The following is a 19461-nucleotide window of genomic DNA, read 5'->3' on the forward strand; positions in this document are numbered from 1 at the left end:
CCCCTAACCCCCCCAACCTCTTCTCTTCCCTCCCCCATCCATCTGTCTTCCCTGAAGCTCTCTTCTTTGTGTCCACCCATCTGTCACCACCAGCTCTGGGCTTACTCCCCTCCTGGCCACGCCCACCTGGCCTTTCTCCCCTCAGGTTGGGATCCCTCTCAGCACAGCTTTCAGCCTCCCTTTCCGCCTTCAGCCCTTTCAGGAACCCCCTACTTCCTTAGTTTCCTTTCACTAGCTTATCCTTTTCTAGATACCCTCTCATTTCACTTTTTTTCTTTCTTCCCTCAGTTTATCTAACTCCTTCTCAGTTGTGAGTTGGGGGAGATAGTGGGGACTCTAGGGGTCCTAGCCCCCAGCTTCTGAGCATCCAACTAGCCTGAGCCAGAGGCTGTAACATTTACTCACAATTGCATCATCTCCGACTAATGACTTCTCCTTAGGCCTCCTGAGATGACCCCTCCACTCCTGCTCCAAGTTTCCCCTGATTGGGGACAGGGGCAACAGCTGCCCTTTTCCACAGTAGGAGTGGGAGAGCTCCTCTAGCTTTGGAGTTTGAATTCAGGAAGGAATAAAAATCCAATCTGAGGCCCATTGGGACCCCAACCTTCCAGGGGTCCCTGCTTCCCCAGTTTAACTTCAATTCCTGCCAAACTTTTTTTGGGAATGGGATGCTGGGTGACAGGGTCTTTTCTATGGTGTTATGCCACAGTTTCCCCATATTCCTGCTGTCCCTGGGTTATAGGGCAATAGTGCCCCTCAGGCTTTCCTCCCTAGAGTTGATTCTCCGGCTACCTTTGAAAGTTCAGGAATTGATCAACCTCTCCAAACGTTCCCTGTTCCGAGTTTTCAGATGAAGGGAGAAGGAAGAGGCTTCAATTCCAGCTTTCTCTTCAAAGAACAAGACTGACAGAGCCAGGGAGGACCTGAGAGCAGTCCCTTGTCTAACTACACTTTACAGAGGGAGGAAATGCCCTTTCCAAGGTCACAAAGAGCATTAGTGGCAGAATCCTGGTCCTTAGCTTTTCCCACGACGTTCCTCCATACTGGCCTCGCCTGGGAAGGAAAGCTTTCATCCTCTGAACTTCTCTGTAGAACTTGTTTATAGCACTGATTTTGCATGGGGCCTATGCTGCCTTGCCTGTTATTTATCTTATGTCTTGTCCTGCCATCTAGACTCTAGGTCCCAAATCTCCAAGGGAAGTTGCTCTATCTCTTCCCCTTTGTCCATGCTGGGCAGAATGCCCTGCCCAGAGCTATGCTCAATAAATGCTTATTACTGCTGTGGCTGCCCGTGCAGATGTACAGAAGGTTCTAATCCTAGTTCTGTCTCTAATTTGCTGTGTGACCTTGGGCAAGCCACATCACTCCTCTGGGCTGTTTCTCTCTTCAGTCAAATGAGTTAGACTATGCAAATGATTTCTAAGGTCCCTTGAAGAAACAAAAGTCCTACTGAATAATGGTGACACAGAGTACTCTGGGTAAACAGTATCTCATCCCAGTATGTACCTTTGAGAGCAGTGGCCCAGAGATGAAAAAGAAAAAAATAGAAAATCCCTTTACTCAAATAAGCTGGGAAAGAAACACCAGTGGGTAGGAAAGCCTTCGTCTTGAGGGACGAGATATCACAATAGGCAGAGGCAGGCTGGGTCTTGGGGCAGGAGTGGTCAGTTATTCAATTATTGGCATGGGTTGGGAGGAAGAGAAGGTACAGTGTCAGCTAGCAACAAGCAGGAGTAGGTAGGGAGGAAAGCCCTCAGGGAAAGGAAAGGGGCTGGAAAATGAAATATTTCAGAAGGCATGGGTAGGCAAGGCCTAGATCAAGGGAGAGGTGGAGGCTAAGGAACTGAGAAGTACATGGCCCATTAGATGCTTCCAGCCAGTCACACATGGTCTTCAGGGCATAGGAGATACCTGGTAAGAAGCCAGAACCATGGTCTCAGAAAGGGAGGGTGAGAGCCCAGTGGGTCATCTGGATGGCTGTGCTCCTTCTATGGGGCCTGGCCTCTCCATGAGCCATGGAAAAAGCTAAGCTGGTTTTTTAGGAGGTGGAAGGTAAGGGAACATGGAAGGCAGCAGACAAGCTTGTGTTCAGGATGCTTCCCTAGGCAGAGGACATTGAAGTAGTGACAGTCCTACATCTTGTAACTTCTTACTTACCCCTTGATCACGATTCCGCCCAACCTTGTTTCCCTGTTCAGCCCCCTCATTGGTACCCAGCCACTTCTCTGCTTCCTGAAGCTGCCAGCAGGATGAGGGAGTTTACTGCTCTGTCCGCTGGGAGACCTGTTGGCCGAGGGAGGTGTGGAGCCCGGCCCAGTCGATGGTGGCAGCTGTGCTCGACTCCCGCCAGCATCACACAGCCTCTCCAGCTCAAACTGGGAGGGTTGGGGTGGGGGAGAAGTAGCAGGGTGTATTTCATCTCTTGAACTCCAAACATGTCTCCCTTCCCCCCAGGGGAACTTGGAGAGAAACCTGGAGAAAAATCACCTCTTCTCAGCAGGATTTGAAAAGGTAAGTAGTCCAATCAGGGAACTAAGAGGAGTGCTTGAGACCCTGTGAATACTGCCAGCCAGTCCCTTTCCATTGCTGCGAGTATTCAGGCACGTGTCAGAAGCAGCCTCCTGGCCAGCAGTGGAGTGAAGGCTGGGTTTAGGCTTCTGCTCCTGCAGGTTCTCTTTCCCCCTTGGCTGACTCAGCCGCTGCCCACGATTATTTAGCAGTGCTGCTATACTCCAGAATTTTGCCTCCGTGAAGACCCAGGGAATTTGAGGATCTCTACAGAGGTGATGTTCTTTTTCTAAAACAGTCCAAACTTGTTTTGGCCTACAAAAGGCCCACCATTAACAGAAACCCAAACTCCTTAGCAGCATGCCAGCCAAGAACTTCGGGATTTAGCCCAACCTCGCCTCCTGCTGATGCTTATGGCTCAGACACACTGAACTTACCATCTCCCAAACATGACTCACTCCTTTTCTTGACTCTGTGCTTCCACACCTGGTGAACGCTTTAAATCATCACTTGAATGTCACCCCTGACATGGTCCTGAGTTTCACTCTGTGCTACCAGAGCACTTGGGATATGCTGCGATTATGCCTTTTATTACACTGGATTACATGTAGTTGTGAGAATGTCTGTCTCTCTTCTCATCCCAACTGAGCTACTCGAGGGTTAGGGTTATATTCTCTTCATCTCTGGACCCCAGCCAGTGTCTCAGGGTGAATAAAGAAATGCCTGTTCATGGCCGGGCGCGGTGGCTCACGCCTGTAATCCCAGCACTTTGGGAGGCCGAGGTGGGTGGATCACAAGGTCAGGAGGTCGCGACCATCCTGGCTAACATGGTGAAACTCCGTCTCTACTAAAAATACAAAAAAAATTAGCTGGGCGTGGTGGTGGGTGCCTGTAGTCCCAGCTACTTGGGAAGCTGAGGCAGGAGAATGGCGTGAACCCGGGAGGTGGAGCTTGCAGTGAGCCGAGATCGCGCCACTGCACTCCAGCCTGGGTGACAGAGCAAGACTCCATCTCAAAAAAAAAAAAAAAAAAAAAAAAAAAAGAAATGCCCGTTCATTACAAAGTGAGAAGAAACTATGTTAACATTGTTCTTACAAGAGGAGAACCAGGGCTCTGCAATTTGAAAGGACTTCAACTGTTTTTGACAGAGCCTTACTCCTTGGGTCCTCTGGAGCTCAAGATGATAGCATAAAAGATAACTTCATGACTTCCAGTCTAGGCTCGCTGAACAAGGTGGCCTGGGAAGAATAACTAGCAGTACAAGTCGTGTGGGATAATCTATTTTAATGAAACTCATTATATATATATTTACAAAAAGAATAAAGGAAAAAGACAAAAACAAAAATAGATATTACAGCTTAATAAAAAGTACAACTGAGCACTGTGGGCTGGAGGTGGGATACCCACCCGCAGCACGCCCACCCTAATGTGCCATCTGAGGGCCTGGAGAAAGGACAGTGGGAAGGAGACAGTAGGCTCAGCCCAGAGATGCCCCTGTCCTCAGGGGCTCAATGTAGTTTGACCCTGACATTAAACCTTTTATGTCCTTCCCAGTCAGGAAGGTGGCTGGGTACAGGGGTGGGGGTGAGGAGCAGAGAGAGGTACAGGGCAGGAAGGAAAAAGTAGAAGGATCCTGAAGGGCAAATTAGGGTGGGTAACTAGGGAGTTAAACAGGAGCAAGAAGCTTCTATTTGTAATCCCAAAATCTGGCATGAGTAGAGAAGGAAGAGGAAATGGGGAAGGGGTGATAGGAAAGGGGAGCGGAGGAAGGGAGGCAATTTATTTATTTCTCCCTGTCTCTTTTGGATAGTTCCACTCTTTTATGTTAATCCCAGTCTGAGACAGGCCCAGGGAGGTTCCAGTGACAAATTAGTGGTTGTGTCCCAGTGGGACAGATGCTCTAGGAAGTGAACTGCTGAGCTGGCAGGAAAAGCTGGGGTCCTCCTCAGTATGACACAGCTCCTGGCTCCCGGGGAGCAATGAAAAGGACATCAGCTTTGGCATTGATGCAGTAGGTGACGATGAGGGAGAAGATGAGGATGCCGAAGCCCACTGTCAGGGTGATCAACTGCAGGGGGAGGGAGGGCAGGAAAGGACAAAGGCATTCTCAGAACTCAGTGCAGTTTTTTGGATAACTGTTTGGGGTTTGGAGCCATGGGAATTCGGATGCTGGCTCTAAGCACCAAGTATGGAATAATCATGGGCAACATCTCTCCAGCCTACAGACTTTGTCTCCCCATTTGAAAAGAGAAGTAAAGCATCTCTGTTCTTGCTTCCATCTTGTATTACTTAGATTTTAGGCATTTTGAAAGGAGGGCCCATGGCTTTGGTTCCCTTGCGGCACTTACATTACTGACTTGTGACAGGAGCTCAGTACATTAGACTGACTCATCCCAGCTGTGCCAGATGGGGAATGCCAGCCGGGAGTTGAAGCTGTGAAAGAGTTCTGGGATCCACAGGGGCTCTCCAGAATGAACATCTACTCAAACTATCTGTGAAGAAAGGCCTCCTGGCCGGGTGCAGTGGCTCACGCCTATAATCCCAGCACTTTGGGAGGCCAAGAAAGGTGGATCACCTGAGGTCAGGAGTTTAAGACCAGCCTGACCAACATGGTGAAACCCATCTCTACTAAAAATAAAAAAAAATTAGCTGGGTGTGGTGGCACATGCCTGTAATCCCAGCTACTCGAAAGGCTGAGGCAGGAGAACTGCTTAAACCCAGGGGACGGAGGTTGCAGTGAGCTGAGATCGTGCCATTGCACTCCAGCTTGAGCAACAAGAATGAAACTCCATCTCAAAAAAAAAAAAAAAAAAAAAAAAAAAAGGCCTCCTAAGGGAACATGCTGGCTGACCAGGGACAGATTTGCAGTAGGCTTTTGCTACAAATGTGGGGCAAATGGGAGATGGAAAGGGCTATATGACACAAGAAAGCAGAGAAAGAAGTCAAACAGATCCCTGCCACCTACCCCCCTGCCCCATCTCACCTCAAGCTCTTTGCTGGCAATGAGAAATATCCGGGCACGGATATCTTTCCAGCGGCTCTCAGTCCATGTAGAGTATTCAGTAGAGCTCCACTGACTCAGTTCAAAGGCAGGAGACAAGGCCCTGGCTAATCGTGCAGTAGAACGCACACACCGGGGGAGTCGGTCCGTCTCATTAGAATGCAAAGGGCCCTGGACCCATGAGTACTCATACAGCTGCACAGAAGATGCGCCACAACACACGGCTAGGGTGATCCTCTTCTCACTCGTTCCCTCTACCCTCTATCAGTGCCATGCTCTAACCAATTGAGCTAACTGGCTGCTGTCCCTTTACCCTTCAGATGGTCCATTTTCACCCAGGCTTTTCAACACCCAGTTGCTGAGGACTGCCTCTCTCCACCTCTCTATCCCAATCCCCTGGGTCTAACTAGGTCTAGAAGAACCTCCAACTTTCCCAAGGGAAAGGGGCCCCAGGGCACTTCCAACACCCACCACCACTCACATCCTTGTTTTCACTTGGGACTTTACTTGGATCCTGGCACTGCTCTCGGGTGAGGTTGACCACCGTGCCAGTCAAATTTGCCAAGGCATACTGTACAACATAAGTGGTGTTGGTGGGGCTGGAGACAGCGATGTAATGTTGAAGAGGCCCGTCACCTGAGTGCAGACCAAAAGGAAGGGAAGATTTGGTGGGTGGATGGTGGGTGAAATAGGAAAAGCCCAAGATTGGCAGCAGCCAGAAAGAAGGGCAATGGAAAAGGATCCATCAAATATGAGAAGAAAGAAAGGAAAACGGGGTAAGAAAAACAGAGAGGAAAAAGAAAAAAAATAATAAAGGTTAAACCAAAATGACTTTTTCTCTATCCCTTTCCTCAGCTAAGGGTCCCATTCCCACACCAGATGCTTACCCAAGTAGGACCTTAGGTCCTGCCTGAGGATAGACTGGAACCATGAGTTGTTGGCTTTAATCAGGAACCCATAGAGCAGGCGGGTAACCTAGGATTGGAACAGTAAAGAGAGAAAACCCTGTGACTTGAAGGGAGCCCAGGGAAAGAATTATCAATGGAGACCCAGTCATGGGGCAGGAACCAGACTGGCCAGATAGACTGGAGTTGGGAGACAGTGGCTGGCTCATAAGATGCAGATGAGGCCCACCCAAGAGCTCTCTGCGGCATGAGGCATTCTCACCGGCATCAACAGTCATGTGGAATTCCAAGGTTTGGGACACTAGGGCAAGGGAGGATAGGGACAGCTTGCTGTGTAAACAGAAAGAAGGAGCTAGGGCCCATCTGCTTACCGTTTGGGGATCAGCCTGAACTGTGTCGCTGAAGTTGGTTCCTCCTGCAAGCTCATACAGAGCACGTCCCAGCACCGTGGCCACATCTGCCAGGGCCTGTGGTAGGTGAGGAGGGGGCTGAATGGCCCACCTCTCCAATCCTCAAATGCTAGCATCTTCACTGTGTGTCCCAGGCTCCCACCCAGCCTGGCTCAGTGCTACCTTGGCAGTGTCTGTTACAAAGTTCAGGTCCTCTTCAGGGCTCAGCCATTCGGGATAGCTCACATTAATGTTCTCAGCAGTGTCGTAAATACTCTGGTAATATCTGCCAGGAAAGCCGGCATGAGCCTTGGCTACATTTAGCCAGGGCTCTGCCCCTTTCCTCCCTCAAATGCTCCTTATGCAGGGACTCAGTATCTCATTTTCAGCATCAGAAGAAAGGGGTGAGAGACAATCAGGATCCCATATTGCAGAAGGTGTGGAGAACAGGGAGGTAGGAGTAAGGGTGAGGTGGTTAGTGAAAATTAAAGACTTTCCTGACAGACAAGGTAGAAAAGCTGAATGAGCTCAGATCTTCAAACAAAGGAGAGACTCTTCTACATCATTTGGGCTGGAGATATGGGGGATGGCTAAGATGATTTTCAGAGAACTCTGCCATATATCATGAGATCAGTTGTATAACTGTTCCAATGAACATTTATATTTAGGGTGGCTGGGAGCAGGAGGTGATTAGCAGGTCTTAGGATCAGGTCTGCTCACTGATATATAAGAATACACTGATAAAATCACCATGATGATCCTTATGGAGCCCCAAGGAGATAGATCTTAAAAGAGAGGCTGAGCTCCACAGTCTTTACCATCAGTAAATCCCTGTCCCACACAAAGTCAAGTCAGCTACATAATCAAATCCAAAATGTGTTCAAATGATGAATCTTCACTTGCCCCAAAGTGGTACAAGGATAGCTTTAGAGAAGACAGCTGACCGTAAGTGCTAGGACGGTCACTCCCCTAAATGAATGAGAAGGTGCTAGGGTCAGAAATAGAGCTCAAGCATTTTCACTACGAAACTCATTTGGCCCTAGGGAAGCTTGGCAATCCAGCCTGAGTAAGAAGTCCCCTGTTATCCAAGGCCTCAAGTTAGGAGCAGTTAAAGGGTAACCCGGAGTTACCCTTTGTATCTCTGGAGCCCCATCAGCTATAGGAGGCACTTTTACGCTCGCACTGAACCATGGCCATCTACTACATGGCAAGAACATGGTACATTTCACAGAGTATGAATACTGTTTCTGGCACCTCTGGGTGAGTTCCAGAGAAGGACTGCTTTCTGTCTTCTAGCCAAAGGGCCCCCACCATCCTTCCCATGCTTGTGTTTGAGATGATGCCCTCTGCTGGCAGCCCTGAGGAACTCAGGACCCTGGAGAGCTAGGGAGCAGTGGAACCATAACCGAGGATTGTTGACAGTAAAGGGCTAAGGGTGAGGATGAGTTTCTAAGATGAATATCCAGTCAAACAAATAAGGGTTTCAGTTCAGATGTGAAAACGCCACTGAGCAAAGAATACAGATGGACCTGAAGTTCTGGAGGGGGTAGTGTGGGAAAGCGGAGGGCAGTGACCTTCCTCCCAGACTGCAGAATAGACTCTCTTCAAGAATGAAGAGGGTGCAGGGCCAAGTGATTCTTACTTGTTATGGAAGGCACCAGAGTGGTCAGCCAGAACAACGCCAGAGATGTTTCGAGCTCGAAGAAATCGCTGCAGGGAAGATGGTGGGAGAGGCTGGGACTGATTTGTCCTCCTGAGGATGACAGCAGGGACACCAGCACCACTCTTCTCCAATGTGGCCAGGAGATCCTCCACCTGGGGGGTACGAGGGAGATTAACTGATGGGAGGCTGGGGGATGGGAAGCAGGAGGTCTCTTTTAGGCCTGAAATGCTCTATACTTCAAGTCCCCTGCTTGGGGAGCTACCCTATCTCTAGTAGACCTTTATCCCTCAAGCCTTTTGGGACCAAGGCTCTCTGAATTTCCTGTAGCTTCCACCATTCTTTTTAGAGTTAGAAAATTGGGGCATAAAGAAGAGACCTTTTTTTTTCATATTTATAAGTAAATTCTACTGTCTTCAAGACTCTGCTTTATCCTCAGTGGATGCTTCACTTATTATTTATTGTGCAGAATTGAAGGGAGCAAATAATAATAGAAAACTGCGTGCTGAATGCCAAACAGATAACCAATTCTTTAAATGCTACAGGAGTCCAGAGCAGGGATGATGCTGAAGGCTGGAATTGCAGAAAGAGGACCACCTGGAAAAAAGCAGACCTAAAGGTGGACCTAGAGGGAGGGGAAGGTTTTGAACAAGCAATGAGGAAAGTGGAGGACAAGTTGGGCAGCGAGTGTGACACAGCCAGGACTTGGGCAGAGCAGCCTTGACAATTGGATCCATGGGGCAGCAAGGCAAGAAGGGAGCTAGTCACTCACCTATCCTTAATGGGCAGTGGTAGTCTGCTAGGCAACAAATGATCAGAGAACTACCCAGTCCAGGGAACCAATGGAATGTCACTGAGTTCCTGATTCTTCCCAGCAGCAACAACAGCTGTGGTGTTCATCCTTTGGCCAACACCCAATCCAATCCTGTCTCTTACCCTGTCTCACAGGCCCTGGGGGTTGGTGGAAACAGGGCAGGGGTTGGGGTCTGGATTCTGAGCTGTAGGAATAGGAAATGAGGGGAGATGCTCAGGTTACCTGGTTCCGTACAGACTCATTTTTCTGAGAAACAGGATCTGTGTGCATCCAAAGCTCTAATGAAGTTCTTAAGGCCACCTGGGGGGGAGGATGAAGAAACAACACTTAGAATCAGTCTCCTGTTCTGGGCCATGCCTAGGGGATAGAAGTCAAGGGAAGAGGCGGCGGTTCCTGCAGTTAAGACCGCAGAACAACAAAGGAGGAAGATTTAATTAAAAAGGAAGGGGCTGGGGGACATGCCACATACCTGTCCCAGCTCCACAAATGAGTCAACATTCTCTAACTGCACAGGAAACTTGCCCTTCTCCATATCGTAGACCATCCTCGAGCTGCCAATGTAGTCAAAAGTTTCCTGAGAGATGGAGGTAGGTGGGAGGGGGAACAGAGATTCCAAAGGGTTAGGAGAGCCTCGAAGGCGGCCAGATCATCAAAGCTGTAGGCAAGACGACTATCTCAGGTCACCTCAACTGCTAGTCAGCTTACAGTCATGTGACTTTCGGCTTCTCTTGGCCCCACCTCCCAGCTGTGACTATCCCTCATATGTATTACAAGACTTCTCAAGCCCAGAAATGGGGAAAGTAGCCTTAGTAAAGGCCTAAGATGAACATCAGCTATTATGTGTCTGCTTCTTAACGGTCCCCCACCTCCAGTGACTCAGCCACAGATGCTGTTCCCTTATTCTAGGGCTGTGGTCCTAGTGATGAGAGTCAGGAGCCTAAGGGCTCCTGGATGGAGATAGCAGTAAAGGAGTCCAGAGAATAAAAGTAAAAGGCCGCCTCCAATATATCTTATCAGTGGCAGAAAGAGGGGGCTGGTTACATACCAATTCAGCGTGTAAAAGCTTCCTAAAAAGAAGGAATCTAAGCTTCCTAAAATGGAGGAATCTAAAGGGGAGACACATGTAGACACATCCAGAAGCTCTGTGGTGGTTAACAACTTAGGTCAAGTGCTGAGGTCTTCTCCAACCAGTAGCCACTCTCATCTTTACTATCCTCTTTCTTCCCTGCCATTGCACCCCAGCCAAAGAGCCCTTACCCCTTGAAAGAAGACAAACATGACATTGCGGGGCAGGGTGGTCACATCAGGTGCCTTTTGCAAAGCTTCAGCAGCAGCCAGCTGGGTGACAAAGGAAGCCACTGCGCTTTCAGCCCCTGGGGCCACATTCCAGAAAAAGGAACGACTATCCAGCTAGGTACAACAGAAGAAAAGTCAGGGGATATATACTTTAAAACTGGCCCCAAACCTCCTTTCTTGCTCCAGTCAAGAGAATATACCTGTCCTGTGGCAATGGAGACAACCCAGGAGTCCCACAGCCCAGATTCCTCCCCATTTGAGGCTTCCCAATTTAGCAACTTTGAAATCTGATATGCTAGAGCGGGGCCTACCAGCTCTTTTTGTGCCAGCCCTGCCCATCCTGATCAGAAGCCAACACTCACCCGGGTGGCAGCAACCACAACCCTGTCGTCAGGCTTTAATGTCCCAGTTGTATTTATAGGCTTTAGCATGCTCCACACATTGTAATCAGACAGGGGGTCACAGACGATTTCTAAGCAGGACACAAACAATGAGAGATCAACAAGGCTAAAGGAGAGGGTAGCTATAAAGGCAACATTGGAAATCTCTGACCAGTGCCCCACGGACTCTAAGTCGTTTTCTCTACTTCCAACAGTCCGAGGTTGGCTTCTCTGCCACTATCCACTTTAGGAACAAGCTGCCTAAATTTTTCAGAATTGTTTCTAGTTCTCCCATGCAGAGCTCCTTCATGGTGTCTACTCCTTCCCTATTACAGTCTCTCTAACATTCCCTGGCCTGGTTCCACTCTCCCTCTGCCCCTTATTCCATTACCCTCATGGTTCGGATCTGCCCTACCTGGGTTGATGCTGAAGGTGCTTTGGATGGAGCTGCGCCGCATGCAGGTGGCAGTGCTGATGACAGCATGCATGTGTGAAAAGAGCTGCATGGCACACAGTGGGAAGGTTGGTGCTGAGCCATTCTGACTCAGGTTGTGATCTTGATAGCACTGAAAGGGGAGATGGACCCCACTGAGACAGCTAGTTTGTGGAGGCCCTCCCTTACATCCCAGAAGGAGGAGGGCCCAGTTCCATCCTTTTGGGATGGAGCCACACCCTTTTCGGAGACATTTATCCCTGAGCTATAGTTATCCTAGAACCACCATAGGATCTATAAGGTCAAAGAAAAAAACTCATCAAGAGTTACAAAGGGTTGCAGACTCAGTGGTTTAGCTGGAGATGAAATTATCCCATTCCAGATGGCCTGGCCCAATCTGAAGCTTCAGCCACTGAAAAGATTCAGTGTGGTCTGATACAAAGAGCACCAAACTAGAGATAGGAAATCAGATATGACACAGCTTGGAGATCAACTCACCTTGCAACTTTGGACAAATCTCTTAACTACTCTATGAGTCAAAATGGAAATACTAGACCAGAATTAAGGCATATTAGAGCTAAAAAGAAGCTCAGAAATTACCAAATTGAATTTCTCCATCTCTAATCCAATGCTTTTTTTTTTAACGATACTAGTGGTTCTTAACCTGGGCTGTGTACCTTGTTTCATATTACTCTTTCAGATATTATTTATATTTTCTTCTAGTCTAAAAGGCTTTAATGCTGTAATATCAGGTAGGAGCAAAATGTGGGGAAAGAATGTGAGAAAAATAAACGTCTTGGTTCTTTTTGGAGCAACCGTCTTTCAGCAGGTGTACCAGAAGAATGAGCCACCCTCCAAATAGGAGAGCCTATAAAATAATCCTTTTTTTTTTTTTTTTTTTTTTGTGACACAGGGCCTTGCTCTGTCACCCAGGCTGGAGTGCAATGGTGCCATCTCAGCTCACTGAAACCTCTGCCTCCCAGCCTCAAGTGATCCTCCTGTCTCAGCCTCCCGGGTGGCTGGGACTACGTGCACACACCACCACACCTGGCTAGAAAAATAATCTTCTTTCTAACTGGAATTGCTAGGAGCTGGCAGTGTCATTACCTGCTTGATGACTTTGGTTTCATTTTCATCTTCAAGAAGAAAGATGGGGAAACTAAAGTCTTCATAAGCCAAACCATTGCCCAGCGAGTTCCACTGTATTTCTCTGCAGTGAGCAAACTCTGGCCCATAGGAATTGGAGTAAACACCTGAAGGGAAGGATGGGGAATAGGGGGACTGGTTACTGGGACACCAAGTACTTAGGAACCAGGTGACGGCAGAAGAATCTTTCAGTTGAGACTAAGAGTTCAAAAGGAGGTGGTGACTCAAAGAAGTAGGCATGAAGTCTATTACCATCCACACTAAAATAGAAAGACAATGGTATCAGGGAGTCTTAGGCTGTAAGATTAGGGATGTGAACACGTGACAAAAAGAGATAATGCCAGGTAAAGCAAAGGAAGGGGAAGCAGGAGAGGGAAGGGATGAGCAGCAAAGACAAATAAACACTACCCCCTGTTTGGGAGTCAGTTACTGACACTACACACAGACACAAACACATATACATCCCTCACAAAGACGTAAGACCGAAGCAACAGTGAGCCTTAGGTGACAGTAGGCTCTCCTGATCCTTTGGGACACTTACCAAACCCATCATTTGGGCACTGCACACTAGGAGAGAAGCCTGAGGCAGGACTGGGCTTGGTCAAGGACACTGCAAGACCAGCAATTCGGCTGGTTCTCCCTTTCAGCTTCTCCATTAAATCCCTGGAATAGGAAAGGAATTCCATGAAGGAACACAGGAAGGTATCAGACAGCCTGACATCCTGCCTGCAGGATGGAAACAAATGGGGAACTAGGGGAATCAAACTGTTGACTTATTTCTTCCCTTTCAGTCTCTAAATTCTGAGTCTGGACAATGATCTGCTCTAAAAAGTAGAGCTTTAGTGAGTAAGGACCCCAGGGAGGGAGGGGAGGGATGCCCAGGGTTACTCAGGGACAGGTAGGTGAAATTTAGCCCTAAGCTCAAGATCAATTCTTTTGATGGTACACCTTTCCTTCTGAGGACTACCCTGCCCTCTCCCCTGACCAGACCAGGGCAGCCAAGGGAAGTTTTCACTAATAAGTGTGAGGACTGTTCACTGAAACTTTCCCTCTATGGATGTTTTCCCAGCAGATACATCTAGTTCTTACCTGGTAAAATGCTTGCTCTCCAGCAGAACCATGTAAGGGGGGTTGGGGCCATCAGTCAATACCCACTGTAGGTCCTCTTCTTTCTCTACTACGTGGATAACCCCTGTGTCTCCACTAATTGAAGCTGCCAGGACAGAATGAGTCAAATTAAAGCTCCCATAGTTAACAATTCTGACTTTGCCTCACTGATTCTGCGTATCTTTTATCCCCTAAAGATGTCACAACATATTTGGGTGAATACGGGCACCTCTAGATTTGAACTGAAAAGCTGTTGCCCCAGCTCCATCTGAAGGTTATCAGGAGGGAATGGAATATAAAAGAGCACAAGAGGACTCATTATATGCCAGAAAGGTTCTGTGAACTTCATTTTTTTGCCCTCTGCCCTCAACCTTATTTAGCCATATACATAAGATTCTACAACAATAGACACCAAAGTTTTCAAGCCTATATTTTCTCTAGGAAATGCCACTAAATCTCTAGCTCAGGGTTTTAGCTTTGAATCTTCCTTTGTAAAAACACATGCATACATGCCCTTGGCCTCAGGAGCTTTCCTGGATCGTCATTCCTTTTGCCCTTTTTGGGAATGACTTTACTTGCTTCTGGCCGGTTTTAGATGAGGTTAATCAAGAACTCTGAGGTTTCTAAAACAGAGCTTCCCAATTGGTAAGCCTCGAATGGATCAGAGATGTGCTCTCATTGGTTCTCCTCATTCCAGGAAACCTAGGGTTTCCAAAGTCACCTCCAGCCAGGAGCCTACTTATCATTTACCCCAGGATGCCCTGAAAATATCACCCATTTCTCTATGTGCCAGGATGCCATACAAATAACATTTTCTATGTGTCTCATGACATGATAAAGATTGGGAAGCACTGTATTAGAGGATGGATGACCCAGAGTCCAGAATACTTTGAATTCTACATAATTCAAGGCATTAGGTAATACTCCTTAAGTCCCCAGTGATCTGTGTGGAGATATCCTAGGGTCTCCCTGTGAGTCTTCTCCCTACAGAAAATTGGATATGTTATTCATCAATTATTTTAGACCAGTAGTTCTCAGCCCTGGCTGTATATCAGAATCACTTTAGAGTTTTAAATGCCCACTCAGCCTCCCAAAGTGCTAGGGTTACAGGAGTGAGCCACCATGCCCGGCCCTTGCCACAGCATTTAAAACATGGGAAAAGGAACAGGTAGTGTGGCAACTAAAACATATATAACTTCGGCCGGGCACAGTGGCTCATGCCTGTAATCCCAGTACTTTGGGAGGCCGAAGTGGGTGGGTGGATCACTTGAGGTCAGGAGTTCAAGACCAGCCTGGCCAACATGGCGAAACCCCATCTCTACTAAAAATACAAAAATTAGCCAGGTGTGATGGCGCACACCTGTAATGCTAGCTACTCAGAAGGCTGAGGCAGGAGAATTGCTTGAACCTGGGAGGCGGAGGCTGCAGTGAGCTGAGATTGTGCCACAGCACTCCAGCCTGGGTGACATAGTGAGACTCTGACACACACACACACACACACCCCCCAAAACTTCAACTCCAGGGAGGACAGGAAGAAGACAAACTATGATACTGGACTGAAAAAAACCTGGATTCTAATCTGGGTTCCAACTAGTAATGGTGTAGTCTTAAGTAACTTGCTTATTTTCTCTGTGCCTTCAATGAGGTTTTCTACCTCTATTCATCTCATACTGTGGGGACAGACGAAAGAAGGAAGAAAGGATAGAAGGAGGGAGGGAGGGAAAAGAAACCTATTTAAAGCCCCCTTTGAGAACTTTAAAGCATCTAAGAGAAGCAGAGTATTATAATCAGAAATCAAATCTGGGTATCACTTTTTTCTCCTTAGTTTTATCATGTTAGCTACACTAATTAAAAAGGGCGGAGCCTGCTCAGAAAAGACAGATATGATGAAGTAAGATTTGGAAATAAGTAGGTTGAAAAGGAACCAAGATCTTAATGAGGAAGTGGCCACAGTCCCGCTTACCCCCTCTTGTTTCTCTGTACTGGCACGTGGCTTTACCTCTAGAGGCTTTGCTTCCTACAGAGCTGTTTTAAGAACATAGAGTAGAATGACTTATTCCCAAAGGAGTTTTCTTAGAGCCTAGTTACAAGAGGTTGGGGTCCTGGCCTTCTGTACTTTATAGTGAGGTTCCAGCAAGACCAGCAGTCTGATCTCAGCCCACCCTGGACCTAGCTCTCTTCTACCTACAAACCAGTTCAGAAACTAAGTCCAGAGGGCTGGGCATGGTGGCTCATGCCTGTAATCCCAGCACTTTGGGAGGCCAAGGCAGGCAGATCACGAGGTCAGGGGTTCGAGACCAGCCTGGCCAACATGGTGAAGCCCCGCCTCTACTAAAGATACAAAAAATTAGCTGGGCACGGTGGCACGCGCCTGTAATCCCAGCTATTCAAGAAGCTGAGACAGGAGAATTGCTTTAACCTGGGAGGCGGAAGTTGCAGTGAGCTGAGATTGTGCCATTGCACTCCAGCCTGGGCGAGAGGGCGAGACTGCATCTCAAAAAAAAAAAAAAGAAACTAAGTACAACAAAAACTTTATTTGGGGCTGTTTGGAACCAGTCAACCTACTCCCAGTGCTTTGTATAGCAGGGACATGGGACAATTAAGATACTATAGCTCAGGGAAAGATGGCTAAAAAAGTAGTAACTGCTTCCACGAACAAGTCCTTCACTTCTCAGTGTCCCAGTTTTCTCTTATCAAATTGGAAGAAGGCTTCAGGAAATTATACAGCACTTTTGAGACCACCCTATTTACCTAGCATCATCAATAAACAACTATTAAGAGGTATTTGACTTTCAGCTTTATGCAAGTACTCCAACCATTATTCCAGGGGTAAACTGAAATTCAGAGGTGATCAATTTGATGATGAAGAAGCCAGTATCAGACCCCAAGTTTCCTGCTTATCTGCAAAACTACATTCTGACAGAGCTATTGTCCATGGGAAACAAAATCTGAAGACAGCAGGTTAGCCTTTAGATTACTACTTTTCCTGCCCTATGATTTTGATAGTTTTTAAAGCCACAGTGTCATGGCACCTTCTTTTGGAACACACAAAGTGTAAAAATAAACGGCCTGTCAGTTGAATTTAAGGAAAAAAAGTTTTAAAAAAGGATAAATAGAATGCTTCACTAATTCCTCTTGCAATTATTCAGCATTTTCTTTTCTTTTCTTTTTTTTTCAGACAGTGTCTCACTCTGTCACCTATACTGGAGTACGGTGTCACAATCTCAGCTCACTGCAACCTCCGCCTCCTGGGCTCAAGGGATTCTCCTGCTTCTGCCTCCCGAGAAGCTAGGACTACAGGCATGCCACAGCAGCCAGCCGGCTAATTTTTGTATTTTTAGTAGAGATGGGGGGGTTTCACCATGCTGGCAGATTGGTCTCAAACTCCTGACCTCAAGTGATCCACCCGCCTTGGCCTCCTGAAGTGCTGGGATTACAGGCATGTGCCACTGCGCCCAGCCTATTTGGCATTTTCAGTGCCTTCTCTTCAGATAGTTCATTGCCTTTAAGAAGCCCATTTTGGTTCCAAAAAGTTCAGAGTGCAAGTGATGACTGGACACCATAGAATATGAGACTTTTTTCTCCTTAAAAAACAGTATAATAGGGTGGTTAAGAGTGCTGGCTCAGCTGGGTGCGGTGGCTCACGCCTGTAATCCCAGCATTTTGGGAGGCCAAGGTGGGTGGATCACTTGAGGTCAAGAGTTCGAGACCAGCCTGGCCAACATGGTGAAACACCATCTCTACTAAAAATACAAAAATTAGCTGGGCATGGTGGCAGGTGCATGTAATCCCAGCTACTCAAGAGGCTGAGGCAGGAGAATCACTTGAACCTAGAAGGCAGAGGTCACAGTGAGCCGAGATCGTGCCATTGCACTCCAGCCTGGGGGACAAGAGTGAAACTCCGTGTCAAAAAAAAAAAAGGCCTCCTAGCTTAGTGCTCGGGCCACCAGATCCTGGCATCATCACTTATTACCAGTATGATCTTGGGGAAGTTACTCAACTTAAGTTTTAGTTTCATCATTTATAAAGTGACAATAACAGTAAGACCTATTTTGTGGGGTTGTGGTGGGGGTTGTATGAGATGCACATGTAAAAAGCTTGGTATGCAGCATTTACTAAATGTTAGTTCTTATTAATTATCTTGCCTAGCTTGACAGACGGTTATCTGTAACTGCCTACATACAGTCCAATATAAGTGTCAAAACTCCTAAGCAGGACATGGATGTTACTTAGTATCTAGGGCACAGACAAATATCAATGTCCACAAACATGAATCCATCTCAACTCACACTGGCAGCCAATCTGATGAGTGGCGTTGAGCAGGCGAACACAGGGAGCTGTTTTATTTAAGGGGATATATATCTTCCTCTCCACTGAGTTTCCCCTGCACAAACCTGATCGGAAGATAAAAAGTGTTAGAAAAATTTGAGAGACACAGGTACTAGCTTCTATCGTGTCATTAACCTGAAGTATGGCTTGGGTAAATCATTTAATATCATACTTTCTAAAATGAGATTAAAGTCCATTCTTCTTATTTCTTGGGCACACACTTATCGTAACAGATACATGTTCTACATGGCACCCAGCTATGTGCCTCAAAGGGTTATTACAAAGTCCATGTAGCGCCATTGACAGTGACACTAAAAGAGAGAAAACTTGGTCAAAGGAAAGGTGTTTGACCTTAGATTTGCCAGATTCTGGTTGCACAGGTGATCACACTTCTGCTTGTATATCCTGTATGTATATTACTAATCGGTTAATACACAGGTGCTGGGCTAAGAAAACTTTCTGAGGCATTTTTCCAAGAGTGTGAACAGAATTGAGAGAAACCTTATGACATACACGGGTCAGTTAATTTAACATCAGCAGGTCATTTGTGTGCCCACAGTGTGGGGCAGCTGTAGTTTCTCCTTTGAGGATCCTTAAAAACAATGTGAACTGGGGGAAGGCACAGTCATAGTTATACACAGGCATTTGCATTTTAGGGCTTGACCAACTAAAAAGCCATGTATCAGTAAATGAACGCGAATCAGCAAACACTTAAGTACATTATAAATGCCAAAAGTTGCTTGAATCGTTACTTCAGGGTCTTCACAGTTAAGAGTACCCATATCCTACCTTATTCTTGCTTTACTGATTAAAAAAAAAAAAAAAAACCTGAGGCAAGGCAGGGGGACACAGACTTAGGATGTAATCAACAGAGGAAGAAATAAGAAATCCACCTTTTAAGCGCCGCACAGCACCCACAGAACAAGATTGCTTTCGTCTCAAAAAGTCTAAACGCGAGGAAGAAAGCTAACTTTCACACCTGTTCCTTTCGACTGTGGGGTGGGTGGCTGGGGTTGTGGGAAAAACGAGACATCTGGACAAAGTGGGAGAGGGTCAGGCTCGAAGTCCAGGAAGAGGCCTAGAGAAGGGAGTGAAGCGACACGACGTGCTGCGGGGGAGAAGGGACCTTCAGGTCCAGGCAAAGGGGGAACTTCTGTCGTGGGAACGAAAAAGAAAGAGGATTTACAGGGTGGGGGGACAGAGGGGCAGCAGGAACCAGAAGGGAGACAGTGGCGGTCGCGGCGGGGCCGATCCGAGAGTTCCCCTTAGAGAACGGAGCTCACGGGCGGGGAGGCCTCACCTGCTAGTAGGACGCAGAAAGACAGAAGGCGAAGGAGACCCCGACTTCCCGGGTCAGCCACAGAGCCACCCCCTGCCGTAGCCATCTTGCCTCTCTGCTGAGCGGAAGCCCCCGTTCGGCTCCTGTCGGGTAGCGGCCTCTCTAGGCTACCACTGACACCGTCTCTGTGGCCCGGAGCCTAAGAGACCGGAAG

General features: G+C 47.4%; 1 protein-coding gene across 3 annotated transcripts; it reads right to left on the reverse strand.

Annotated features, from left to right (window-relative positions):
• Positions 1 to 3772: 3772 nt before the first annotated feature.
• On the reverse strand, positions 3773 to 19419 carry NCSTN (nicastrin). Of its 3 annotated transcripts, XM_003811882.5 has the most exons (17): positions 19269 to 19419; positions 17929 to 18033; positions 13622 to 13745; positions 13074 to 13195; positions 12494 to 12639; positions 11369 to 11519; positions 10936 to 11045; positions 10535 to 10687; positions 9747 to 9851; positions 9500 to 9577; positions 8446 to 8618; positions 6987 to 7089; positions 6786 to 6881; positions 6397 to 6484; positions 5991 to 6145; positions 5492 to 5704; positions 3773 to 4576 (listed from the first exon to the last, which is right to left on the reverse strand). In XM_003811882.5, the coding sequence occupies exons 1-17, from the start codon at positions 19351 to 19353 to the stop codon at positions 4454 to 4456; spliced, it is 2130 nt and encodes a 709-aa protein (XP_003811930.1). In that variant the 5' UTR covers positions 19354 to 19419; the 3' UTR covers positions 3773 to 4453. The 3 variants fall into 3 exon arrangements, with proteins under 3 accessions (XP_003811930.1, XP_008962521.1, XP_034794246.1); XM_008964273.5 differs by lacking the exon at positions 5492 to 5704 and having other exon boundaries at positions 19269 to 19399; XM_034938355.3 differs by lacking the exons at positions 10535 to 10687; positions 10936 to 11045; positions 11369 to 11519 and having other exon boundaries at positions 19269 to 19399.
• Between the last annotated feature and the right edge of the window lie 42 nt (positions 19420 to 19461).

Source organism: Pan paniscus, chromosome 1 (assembly GCF_029289425.2).
Source record: "Pan paniscus chromosome 1, NHGRI_mPanPan1-v2.0_pri, whole genome shotgun sequence".
NCBI lineage: Eukaryota > Metazoa > Chordata > Mammalia > Primates > Hominidae > Pan > Pan paniscus.

What these genes read in the sequence shown, in the direction of transcription:
- NCSTN (XM_003811882.5), bottom strand. Translation starts at nt 19,353, where the DNA reads ATGGCTACGGCAGGGGGTGGCTCTGTGGCTGACCCGGGAAGTCGGGGT. An exon ending in GAGAGCAAGCATTTTACCAG is followed by an intron (nt 13,196 to 13,621) that starts GTAAGAACTAGA and finishes TTCCTATTCCAG; the next exon opens with GGATTTAATGGAGAAGCTGA. An exon ending in TTGCCAGCAAAGAGCTTGAG is followed by an intron (nt 4,577 to 5,491) that starts GTGAGATGGGGC and finishes CTCCCCCTGCAG; the next exon opens with TTGATCACCCTGACAGTGGG.